At 33.3% G+C, this 12996-nt stretch overlaps 1 protein-coding gene across 1 annotated transcript; it reads left to right on the top strand.

Annotated features, from left to right (window-relative positions):
• Nucleotides 1–975: 975 nt before the first annotated feature.
• Nucleotides 976–1857, top strand: LOC149571132 (uncharacterized). Its single transcript, XM_089812689.1, has 2 exons — nucleotides 976–1234; nucleotides 1361–1857. The coding sequence occupies exons 1-2, from the start codon at nucleotides 992–994 to the stop codon at nucleotides 1766–1768; spliced, it is 651 nt and encodes a 216-aa protein (XP_089668815.1). The 5' UTR covers nucleotides 976–991; the 3' UTR covers nucleotides 1769–1857.
• Nucleotides 1858–12996: the final 11139 nt, after the last annotated feature.

Genomic DNA, 12996 nt, shown 5'->3' with positions numbered 1-12996 from the left:
CATATCTCATGAGAATGAATGGACCACTTAGAACTCATTAGATCTAGTTGATGTTCACAAAGGTGAAGCATTAAAACTTTCCAAGAGGTCACCCATCCTAGTACTACTCTAGCTTGAGCACACATAACTATGGAGTTTCCTCCATGGTTGAACTAGTTTTGTTTGCAACCCTATTTGCAAAATCTTCACCAAGTATTATGTCGTATGAATCATTCATTAGAAAGCCTCTTAAGTTCATTGAACCACTACTCATTCATTCTCAACGAAACACAAATTAATGGGTTTGATTCATGAAATACATAGTTAAATACATATAACAATATCACAATTTGACTTAATATAGAAAATATCTCCTACTTATCAATGTAAGATTCCATTAACTTTTAAATAAACATAATATATTTCAATAAATTCATAATTTATTTTAATTAATAAACTGAAAAAATGTATTTTACATCAAATTGCATGCTTTTAAAACCTAAATAGACTACCAAGTTCTTCAATCACTTAAATATTGAGCTTTCCTAGCATGTAATAAATTTTATTCTTGACTCTTTCTCAATATAATTTTCTAACTTGTTTTAAAAAAAAATCAAATTATATTATATAAGAAATAAACTTCATTTAAGTGAAGAAATAAGATTATTCTCTCTCCCAAAACTACCTAACAATCAAACCAACCTTTATACAAAGCCAGTGCAAGAAAATAATATCTTCATCGGAGAAGCTAGAAAATGTAAATCCATCGAAAGCGTGAGGGAGGGGCCCTCTGATATAACCCTAATAATTCAATCTGACACGCTGTACTGGTAAAGGACCTCCACAACACGGCACGAAGCCCATTAACAGCTGCATCCCTTCACACCCATTCGAAACACGTTGGGATCCACTATCCACCGGAGCATCTAAAAATCGATGGGTACCGACGCGCTCCGCACATCTATAATTGTATCTGCCACATTCACTCTCCAATTCGAGGCCCTCACTGATCATGGAACTGGATGCCATGAGTTTGTCTTCTTCTTTCAACGCTGCTGATTCCACTGGAGAATTAACCTCTTCTATACCAGATGACCTCTTCGTGGAGTTTCCATTAATGGAGGATGACTTATTGGAGCAAATTTCAGGCAGAGGGGCCATTTCTGAGCAATTCTCCTTCATAAACAATGGCGTGGATTCTTCCTGCGCTTCACTTGCCCAACTCAACAGCTCAGACATTTTCCAATTCTCAACCGTAAGTATTACTTCACAATTCGATGATTTGCTAATGGGCATTCTTACTTTATCTCGGGATCTAAATTTCTAGGTCAAGAATTGTTCGTGTTTGTGAAATGAATATCTTTTTTGGGTGTTTTTTCAGTTGGAAGAGGAGGATGTAGTTGTGCAATGGCTACGTGAGTTTGAGGAGACGGATGAGATAAAGAAGGAAGCGTTGAGTAACATGGTGATACCAGGACGCAAGCGAAGCAATAGAAGAGGAGGAGGAGGGGCGAAGAGAAAGAGGGTGGGTATAAGGAGGTGCATGCATTGTGCAACGCACAAAACCCCGCAGTGGAGAGAAGGACCGATGGGCCCAAAAACACTGTGTAACGCTTGTGGTGTTCGGTACAGGTCAGGGAGGTTGTATCCAGAGTACAGACCGGCGAATAGCCCCACTTTTGTGAGTTGCATGCATTCTAATTCCCACAAAAAAGTGGTGCAGATGCGTGCTGCTAACGACCCACAACATTGTTTCTCGGCTTCTTCTCCTGCTTCTGCTGCCCCTTGAGGGCCCTCCCGATCTCCATTATTGTTAATGCTATTTGCAATTTTTTTTTAAATTTAAAAATAATATAAATTCATCTTTCTCTCCCTCCACATTTATTTTCTCCCTAATGGTAATTGTTGTTTGTTGTTGCAACTTTACTAGTGTTCTTTACTGTATGCCATACTTACATGGAGATATACGATGTAAAGGAATACAGTTGAACTCTTTCTCTTTCTCGCACATTTACTTTTGCAACTTTACTAGTATTCTTTAGTGCATGACATAGTTAGACGGAGATATGCCATGTAAATGAATGCATCGTAAATATGTTAATCAATGTGTAACGTATCACTACATAAAACAAAGTATTGCATTTTCTATACAAGACATCAAATGTATAATGAATTATAATCAAATCTATTAATAAAGCTGGCAAGCGTAAATGACTAAAAACAATATGTAAATTTACAAAAAGTTAGATAGTAGTAGATGAGAAAATTTGTTGAATATTTTTAATTAGTTTTTCTTTTTGATATTTTGGTTGACTTTCTGTTGTTATGTTCTGAATTTTATTGTTACATGATCTTTGTTGTTATTTGGCTTCAAGATCTTCTCCTTGCCATCTTAATAAAATAATAATAAGAAATAGAGCTCAAATGCCATGACAAAAAAAAAACAATTACTAGTTTAATCATGTGGAAGCAAGTACTAGTTTAACCATGTGGAATTGTAGGAGTAATATTATTTTTTTAAATTAGTATGAATTCCAAATTTTCTACCTTGCATATTTATTATTGTCTTTTAAAAAAACGGTTGTATGTGGTGGTTAGTCTATTGTTATTATTTATTTTAGTTATTAATATCATTGTATTTTTTATATGATGTAGCCACATCAAGGCACACAACATAAATGTACTCAATACAATATGTATGAAAAATGGGTTAATAAGTGTGCATAGCATAACATAGTCTAAAATAAATAATTGCATCTCCTAAAAATCATGTATGACTAGCATGATATAAGAAATCAAATTTGTAATCAATAATCATAGTTTCATCTATTAATAAAAGTTCTGAAGCTACATTGCCAATAAAAATTGAATGAAACAAAAAGAAACGGAGCTTAAATTCATGAAAAAGAAATTGGGATAAAGCAAAGGTAAACTGACGTGTCCACTTATACAAACAAAAATAATATTCAACCATGACAAGAAGTCACCATCCACATGGTACATGCATTTAACACAATGTGCATCTCTACTTTCTAGTATAGAAACATAACCCCAACACTCTTCGCTAGAAATCATAATATAGTTGGAAGCTTTGGTTTATACTAACATGTAGTAATCCTACCACACATAGTTCTCTTCATAAATTTTGAGTCCAATTGTTCAAAAAAATATGATAAATTATTGTCACTTGAACTACACCCTTACACTTGATTCTAAATCAAGTAGTTCAACAAAATATGAGATTTCTTTCTTGAAGTGTGGGACATTAGAGTGATAGTTTTCTTCTATAACCTAGATGGGATTGTTTGCCTACTAGGTTAAAGAAAATTGACAACTAATCTAATTCTACTCTCCTATAGTGGAAAAATAAGGTAACAAACAATACATAAAGAGGAGGCTAATGATACACCAAGACAAGAAGTGTTCCATATTGCTCATGATAGAATGAGTTTCAGTCAAAATACTAGAAGAAACTTAGAGAATTCCCTATCGAACTAGTTCCTAAAAGTAAGTATGAAGACTATGATTTGAAAAATGTCAAGAGGGGAGATAGATTTTATAGTTGGCCTTTTAAATAAAACTAACAAAATGTACATGAAATTGCAAAAAGAATAAAATATTTTGTTGGAATACTTTAGAATAACTTGGGGGGGGCGTGGGTGAATCAATTATTCAAGGTCTAGATGTATAAATAAAGCTTTTCACAGCTTTAGTGAACCTATAAAAAAATTATATTCATGCATGCATCCATAGCATTATGAAATCACTTTAAAATTGTAGGTTACTGTCAAATCAACTTGCAAAAATGCAAATCATGAAACATAACAGATTCATCAGCACACTTAACACAATGGTTTATGTGGAAACTCAATTAGGAAAAACCACCAATAACATGCTACTCTTTTCACTCTTTTGAAGTGATGTCTTGTGAAAGGCCAACCCTGTTAAATGTGACCCTGTTAAAGGATTTCAATCACCCTATTAGGACTGAACCTTGTTAGAGGACTTTAAACCATTCACTTGGAATGTCACCTGGTTAAAGGATTTACAAATGACTATTAGGTCAACCTTAACCCAAAGGATTTATCTTAGACTGATACAATTGTTAGAGAGTAATAGTAAGGCTTTGATCTGATACAACTTACAACTTCTCTTGTAGATTACATATCTCTTTTTAGTCCTAAATTCTGCTTGGCCTCCATAGTTTGTAGCTCTGATAGCTTTTTCACCCTTCAATCATTCATCTCCTTAAGCCTTCTTTCTTAACCATTATAGAGTCTTCTCGTAGGTCACTAGATGAAGCAAAACCCTTGACTCCTTGTCTCCCTTAGGTTCTTGCACATGACAACCTTGCCTCATGACCAACCATCCTTATAAATAAGAAATTAAGTATTTGACTACTCAGTCTCCATCGTTCAATTTAGGGGTTAGATGGATTAGGTAGGATACAATGTATCTACCCCATATCCCATATCTCTTCCAAAAAATTCTCATAGAAGCTATTTGAATTTTCCTAAAAAGGGTTTACCTTAAATTCTGTGCCACCAACTCATCAACCTTATCTTTCACCTAGTGTACAAAATCCAAGAAAACAAACTTGTCGGCTCAGATTCATTGAATCCATGATCTTTTAAATAATGTAGCAGCTCAACATTATCAAGCTTCTAATGCTAGGCACATACTATGTTGCTCAACATCCACTATGGAATTACTTAGCACGAACTAAAGTTTATTGGTTCTTGACATCAACTAAAATTTATTCGGTATCCATTGTTCTACTTGGAATACACTAGAATGATCGTTTACTTGGCTCTAACTAATTTTTTTCTTGGCTCGTACTGACTCTGCTCGACACCTACTATCCACTAGATCAAGCTTAGAAAACAAACTTTGTGTAACTTGTTCTTCTAATCTTTCTTAGTGTAACCAATCTTTGTAACATTAAGTAGATTATCGATACATAATGTCATCACCATCTCAACTGATCCTTGTACTTCATTACATAATCATAACTCAACCTTTCCTCTAGGTGCTATTGTTACATATTTTGATCAAATCCTCTTCATCAATCAAATAAGTGATAGTACTACAATATTATAAGTAGTTGTCTTACTAGAAAATAGCAGGTTTGACATCAATAACAAAACAATGATTGAAAGACATAGCCTTGTTCAACTATCTCCCTCTTTCAATAATCTCTCTCAAAAATGATCTTTTAAATTTGTTTTCAACAATCTCCCACTTTGGCATTGATGGAAAACCAAACCGATCAACCAAATCAACCAAACTAACTAGGTTAAAATAGTAAGACAATACCAAAAAGAAAACTTGTATTGAAATCTCTCCCTCTATCAGTAGCTTCCATCTTCTAATTAGGTTACAAAATCCTTTCTTATAACTTCCTCTTACTATATCTCCCTCTGACTAGGTAGATTAGGATTTCTCCCTTTTTGTTATATTCTTCTCTATCTCCTTCATCATACTTGTGTTCTCTACTAATATTGCTAATCAGTAACACTTTCCATCTCTTTGACAATAGTCTCTTGATATTTCCCTCTTGATTAGGAATATCATCTCCCTTAGCATTTATATAGGTTTGATCAACAAAATATCTCCTTCTTTGACAACAATGCCAAAGACATATTCTAAAAGCTTGTCATCTTAACATGTAGATATAGACTTCATCGGGTTCTTTCATTTTCTCCCTTTGTCACCTTGCTTGTGACTGATTTAAAGTTTCAGCTCTTTGATTACTTTAGGAAGCTCCTAAAGTAATATCCTCTGCACCAATGTGTAACATATGAACATCAACTTGTTTGATGTAGGACACTCCTCTTGTTACTTAGATAGCCTTTGATAGGGGTATAACCCTTAATTTACCTCTTAGATACTCATAAGCATCCTTAGGTAATGGTTTTGTGAAGATATCAATAATTTTTTCTTTTGTGTTGACATATTCCATCTTCACCTCTTTAACTTGAACTAACTCTCTCAAGTAATGATATTTGATTGCAATGTGCTTTATCTTTGTGTGCATTACTAGATTCTTTGATATATTGAGAGCACTAGTATTATCAAAATAAAGTATCACTTTTTTTGTGATTTCTTTCTTCATTTCTTTGAGTAGTTGTTTGATCCATACAATGTTTGTACAATTTATAGTAGTAGCAACATATTCAGCTTTAATAGTAGATTGTGAAGTGCAACTTTGTTTCTTGCTAGTCCATGTAACTAGTCTCTTGCCTAAGAAAAATGCTCCTCCACTAGTGCTCCTTTTGTCATCAATATTTCTAGCTCAATCAGCATCAGTGTAGGCTCTCAATTCAAATTTTTAATTTTTCTTGTAGTATAGACCAAACTCTTCTGTTCCTTTTAGATATCTCATTATTCTCTTTACAACCATTAAGTGATTCTGCCTTGGATTAGTAGAGAATCTTCCAACTATCCTTACAAATAATGTAATATCAAGTCTACTATGTACTACATATTGCAATTTTCCAATCATAGATTATAGAATGTTTGATTCACCTCAGCTAAATCATCATTCTTTGACAACTTGTGCCCTATCACCATAGGTGTACTTATTGGTTTGGGATTCTCCAATCCAAAAAATTTCAATATTTCCTTGGCATACTTTGACTAAGTGATGTATATACCATATTTCATCTAATATAGTTGCAAACTCACAAAAATATTGATCTCTCCAAACATAGACATCTCGAATTTTTGCTTCATCTAATTTTCAAAATCCTTTCATAAAGCATCTTGACCTTCAAATATTGCATCATCAACAAATATTTTAGATAACAAAATACATTTTCCTTTCTCTATCTTCATGTACAGATTGTTGTTATCATCAGTCCTTTCAAATCCAATCTTCTCAAGATAATTATGAAGTCTTGCATACTATGCTTATGGAGCTTGTTTCAAACCATATAGAGCCTTGTGTAGTCTACATACCATGTTCTTATTATTAACATCAACAAAACATTCTGGATATTCTATATAAACTTCTTCCTCTAATATACCATTCAGAAATGCATATTTAACATCCATTTGATAAACTTTGAAATCTTTGTATGCATCATAAGCAAGTAGAGTCATTACTCTTTCCAATCTAGCAATAGAGGCAAATGTCTCCCCATAGTTAATTCCTTCTTCTTGTGCATATCCCTTACAAACTAATCTTTCTTTGTTCCTTGTGACTTCACCATTTTCATCTAGCTTGTTTCTAAATACCCACTTGGTACCAATCACATTTTTGTCTTCTAGTCTAGGAACTAGACTCCATGTTTTGTTCTTCTCTATTTTTTCAATCTCTTCTTCCATGGCTTTATTCCAATCAACATCTTCGAATGCATCTCTTACTATTTTGGGTTCCGTCATGCTTAGCAAATATGTATCACTTCTTAATCTATTTCTTTTCATTGGTCTAGCATCTTTATTTTGAATGATTTAAGCAGCAAGATGATGTCTTTTGACATATTTGGACAGTCTTGGCTTAGCTCTTGTTTCTTCATTTTGTCTTTCAACTTCAGTTTCACTATGTATATCTCTGTCAGGTGTCTCAACATAACTTTTATGTACACTAATCTTAAAATCAAAATGTGCATTTACTTCATTCTATAGCTCAACATTCGAGTGCAACTCGGTTCCTTAATGCAACTCAACATTCATGGGGTGTGACTCGGTAGTCACTAAAAGTTTCTATTGATTTGTAACTTAATTTGTAGCATCTTCTTCAGCAGGCATTCCTTCATAAAAGTATACACATAATTTGTATTCTTCTAGCTTTTTCATAGGTTTAGCCTCATTTACTTCTTTATAATAATCAAAATTCATTTTTGCACTTTCCACAATTTTGTTAGTGTTAGTATTTAAACACTTATAAGCTTTGCTTCTTGTGGAGTATCCTAGAAATATACCTTCTTCACTTTTTGCATCAAGCTTTCCATTGCTAACATCTTTAAGAATGTAACATTTACTTCCAAATATCTTAAAGTATTATACATTGGGTGAGTATCCATACCATAGTTCAAAAGGTGTTGAATGGGTACCTTTCTTGATTTTTACACAGTTTAGGGTATAGACTGTCGTGCTTATAGATTCTCTCTAGTATTTCAAAGCAACATTCTTCTCCATCATGAGTGTTCTAGTATAGTCCATTATAGATCTATTTCTTCTTTCAGCTATTCCATTTTGTGGAGGAGTTCTAGAGGCAGATGTCTATCTTTTAATTCCCCTATCATTGAAAAACATGTCAAATTCATTTGATGTGAATTCTCCTCCTCTATTAGATCTGAAACACTTTAGACTTTTACCTATTTTCTTTTCAACTCTTTGCAAGTACCACTTAAACATTTGGAAAGCATCAAATTTCTATTTTAGAAACATAACTGTCATCATCCTAGAATAGTCATCAACAAATAACATTATGTTCTTATCTCCTTTGTAGCTTTGCACGTCAGTTGGTCCACACAAGTTGGCATGAACAATCTCTAGTATTCTTTTATAGGTATAAGTTTTACTCTTAAAACTTGACCTTGTCATTTTGCCTAACTGATATTATTTGCACATTACATTATCAAGCTTCTTCAACTTAGGAAAACCTCTAATTTTATTCACGTTAGTGATACTAACCAAGTTATCAAAGTTAACATGACATAACCTCTTGTGCCATAGCCATACATCATCAAATTTTACAACAAGATAAGTAGCATCCTATATGTTAAGATAGAATAGATTACTTCTAGTTTGATCACCCTTTCCAATCAGTTTCCTATTTGTGCCATATATCTTAGCAATCTTGTTTTCAAACTCAACCTTACATCCCAAATTATTTAGTTGTGAGACACTCAACAAATTATAGTTAAGTCCTTCAACATAGTAAACATTATCACTTTTATCGAACATGGTGCATCATTACCAAATCATACACTATTTCCATCATAACAATTCAGGGTAATGAACTTACTTTTGTCTCCAATCATGTGATGTGAACATCCACTATTAATGATCCATCTATCATTCTTATTCACATAAGTCACAAGTGCACTTGCCTTATCTTCATCAGATTCATCCTTCATTACAACATACACCACCTCATCATCATGTTCATCATAATCATCCTTTATTTCCTCTTCAAAAATGTAGTAAGACTTCTTGCCTTTATCTTTGTAATCCTTGTTGTCTTCATCTCTTCTACTTTTGTATTTGTCACCACTTTTGTAGTTCTTCTTCACTGGACATCTAGCAGCAATATAACCAACCTCATTGCAATTGAAATAAATGATGGGTAACTTACCTTTAAAGTTGCATTTACCTTTATGGAATTTTCTTGGTAGTAGTGCTTTAAGCTATTCAACATTCTCCTCATCTATATCACTGTCACTGAACACATACTTCTTCTTTTTCTTCTTCTTCTTCTTCTTCTTCTTCTTTTTCTTCTTCTTCTTCTGATCAAGTTCCTCTAATGATATCATTGCTTTGAAAGTAGGTTCAAGCTTTTTAGGCTTGTAATTATGAAAGTTGGATAGCTCAAAAGCAACGAGTCTACCTACCAGACCTTCAAGTGATAACTTATTCCCTAGAATACATCTTAGTTCTTGAATTACAGAAACTCTAATAGCATAAATAGCTAATAATATTCTCAAAACTTTGCTTAAAATAGTTTCATCATCTATATTACTTGTAGCTCCTCTTATTGCATCGACAACTTATTTTATCCTTTCAACATATTGAGCAATATTCTCACCTTCTTCCATTCTCATATCATCAAACTTACCTCTGAGACTTTCAGCTTTGGCTCTTAAAAAATTTTCTTCTCCTCGATAAATAGTGGTTAGGGCATCCCACATTTTCTTTGCACTATCAAGAACTTTGATATCATCAAATTCCGCATAACTTAGGGCAAATGCAATCTCCAATATTGCATAGTTGTGTTATTTGTTCTTTCTCATATCTTCAGTAGTTGGTGCACCAACAAGATCAACATGCTCCATCGAAATGGTTGATTGTGCATGATCTCCAAGTCCTCCAAGGTGTAGTTTCATCAAAAATTTTCATGCAGGAAAGTTATCTCTATTGAGCTTGGGTACTTCTCTTTTAGAAATCTTGATCTTTGTGGTTTTAGTACCTTTTAACTAGTTCTCTCAAACAACGAAGCTCTGATACCAAATATTGGAATACTTTAGAATAACTGAGAGGGGGTGGGGGTGAATCAATTATTCAAGGTCTAGATGTATAAATAAAACTTTTCATAGGTTTAGTGAACCCATAAAACATTTATACTCATGCATGGATCTATAGGATTATGCAATCACTTAAAACTTGTAGGTTACTATCAAATCAACTTGTAGACATGTAAAGCTTAAAACATAATAGATTGATCAGCACACTTGACACAATGATTTATGTGGAAACCCAATTTGAAATAAAAACACTAGTAACATGCTACTCTTTCCACTCTTTCGAAGTGATGCCCTGTGAAAGGCCAACCTTGTTAAAGGTTACAATACAAACTATTAAATGTGACCCTATTATAGAATTTCAATCACCTTGTTAGGAGTGATTCTTATTAGAGGACTTTAGACCATTCACTTGGAATGTCACCCGGTGAAAGGATTTACAAATGACTATTACGTCAACCTTAATCCAAAGAATTTACCCTAGACTAATACAATTGTTAGAGAGTGATAGTAGGGATTTGATATGATACAGCTTACAACTTCTCTTGTAGATTATAGATCTTTGTTCAATCCTCAATTCTACTTGGCTTTCATACTTTGCAACTTTGATAGATTGTTCACCCTTCAAGCATTCATCTCCTTAAGCTTTCTTACTTAACATGCCATTGCACACTCTTCTCTTAGGTCACTAGATGAAGCAAAACCCTTGAATCCTTGTCTCCCTTAGGTTTCTTCACATGACAATCTTACTTCATGACCAACCATCCCTATAAATAGAAAATTAAGATATTTTTTTCTCATTCTTCATTGTCCAATTTAGGGTTCAAATGGATTAGGTAAGATATAATGTATCTACCCCTTATCGCATACCTTCTCTAGAAACTTATCCTAAAGTCCATTTGATTTCACATAAAAATGGTTTACCTTGAATTTTGTGTCACCAACTCATCAACCATATATTCCACCTGGTTCACGCACTCTAAGAAAATAAACTTGTTAGCTCAGATTCATCGAATCCATGATCTTTTTAATAATGCGACAGCTCGGCATTATCAAGCTTTTGATGGTCAACATCCACTGTGAAATTACTCAACACAAACTAAATTTTACTAGTGCTCAACATCAACTAAACTTTATTCAGCATCTACTATTTTTCTTGACATACACTAGAATGATCTTTTGCTTGGCTCCAACTAATTTTCTGCTCAGCTCGTACTGACTTTTCTCTGCACCTACTATCCACTTGGTCAAGCTTAGCAAACCAACTTTGTGTAGCTTGTTCTTCTAATATTTTTTAGTGTAACCAACCTTTGTAACCTTAAGTAGATTATCAATACATCATGTCATCACTGTCTCAACTGATCCTTGTACTTCAATACATAATCATAACTCAACCTTTCCTCTAGGTGCCATTGTTACATCTTTTAATCAAATCCTCTTCATCAATCAAATAAGTGATAGTACTAGAATCTTACAAGCAGTTGTCTTACCAGAAAATAGCAAGTTTGACATCAGTGACAAAACAATGATTGAAACACATAGTCTTCTTCAATAATCTCCCTCTTTCAATAATCTCTCTCAATAATGATCCTTTCAATCTATTTTCAACACATTTGTTCAAAAGGGATATGTGCATTATCATGGTGGGCCAACAACTAGCAATGTGAAAAAAAAGTAGTCCAAAAGTATCCAAAAGTGATTTGAAATTTTCTTTGATTTTTCTCTCCAACCCTAATGCCAATGCAAAAATACTTTTTTCCTAAGAATATCAGGTATCCAATATATCAAATACATGATACCTACACATAGGTTTTTTTTTCAAACAAAAAAAACTTCCAAAGTTGGGTATAGGGAAGGAGATCAACTATACGAAAAAACCAAGCTACTTTTTCATACAATGGAATATGCAACCAAAAAGATAATATTGTACTATGACTCGATCCATAATTTATTGTCTAAATAATGAATTAAGAAGATCTTGGTGATAACCCTAGGATACTAGAAAAAACATTCAATATCAACCTTCATTACCATGTATATAGGAAGTTTAATAAATACTACAACCACAAGATATGAAGAAGAAACAATGGTTGTCATTCAAACATTACTGCCTAATTGTGAGTTGTGAGCTCTTCTTTTCAATCACCAAATGATGCTATATTCCTTTATAATATCAACAATAGTTCTAGATCTTCTTTTCTCTATATAGGAAACTTAATAACCACCATAGCCATGAATTAAAGGAGCAGATAGAAGGACTATAATATAAGTACTAGTATATCAACAATATTACACAAAAAACTAATTTCTACTTCAAAAACCATACACAAAACCTTTCATTTACCTTCTCCATATCTCCCTCTATATCAATAACATGATATTACATTGCTTTTTAGCATAACATGAATTTTCACCTCCCTAATGGCTCAAACAAGTTGAATGACTATTCAACTACATTTTATCAATTTTTGCAAAGAATTGCTGACAACATTTCTTGGCAAGCTTTACACTTTCTTTTCCACCTTTTGCATTTTAAGTTCTAATATACTTTCCTAGGCACCCTAAATAGGTTCAAAATCACATTATGACATCTTAACTCTATAATATATTCCATTTATGCCCTTGCATGACATTTTCCCACTTTTAACTAACTTTGACTCACTTTGACCCATAACACTTAAAAAAGGAAATTGGTCAATGTGACCTTAATTTGAACACTAAATAACCTGGTATGAAACAACTAATATCCTAATCTAACATGACTCAAAACATGCTAATTATAACTCAAATTTCATGGGAGATGGTCAAGGTTCCTTGCACCACTACCTCA

This window comes from Cupressus sempervirens, chromosome 2 (assembly GCF_028749045.1).
Source record: "Cupressus sempervirens isolate cs-2001-9-10 chromosome 2, ASM2874904v1, whole genome shotgun sequence".
In the NCBI taxonomy this organism is placed as follows: domain Eukaryota; kingdom Viridiplantae; phylum Streptophyta; class Pinopsida; order Cupressales; family Cupressaceae; genus Cupressus; species Cupressus sempervirens.
Note: the sequence above shows the minus strand (reverse complement) of the source record. Positions and strands in the feature narration are given on the sequence as shown.

Bases quoted from the DNA above. Each gene is read 5' to 3' on its own strand.
- LOC149571132 (XM_089812689.1), top strand. From the start codon at position 992: ATGGAACTGGATGCCATGAGTTTGTCTTCTTCTTTCAACGCTGCTGAT. The intron at 1,235-1,360 runs GTAAGTATTACT...GTGTTTTTTCAG, and splicing joins ACATTTTCCAATTCTCAACC to TTGGAAGAGGAGGATGTAGT.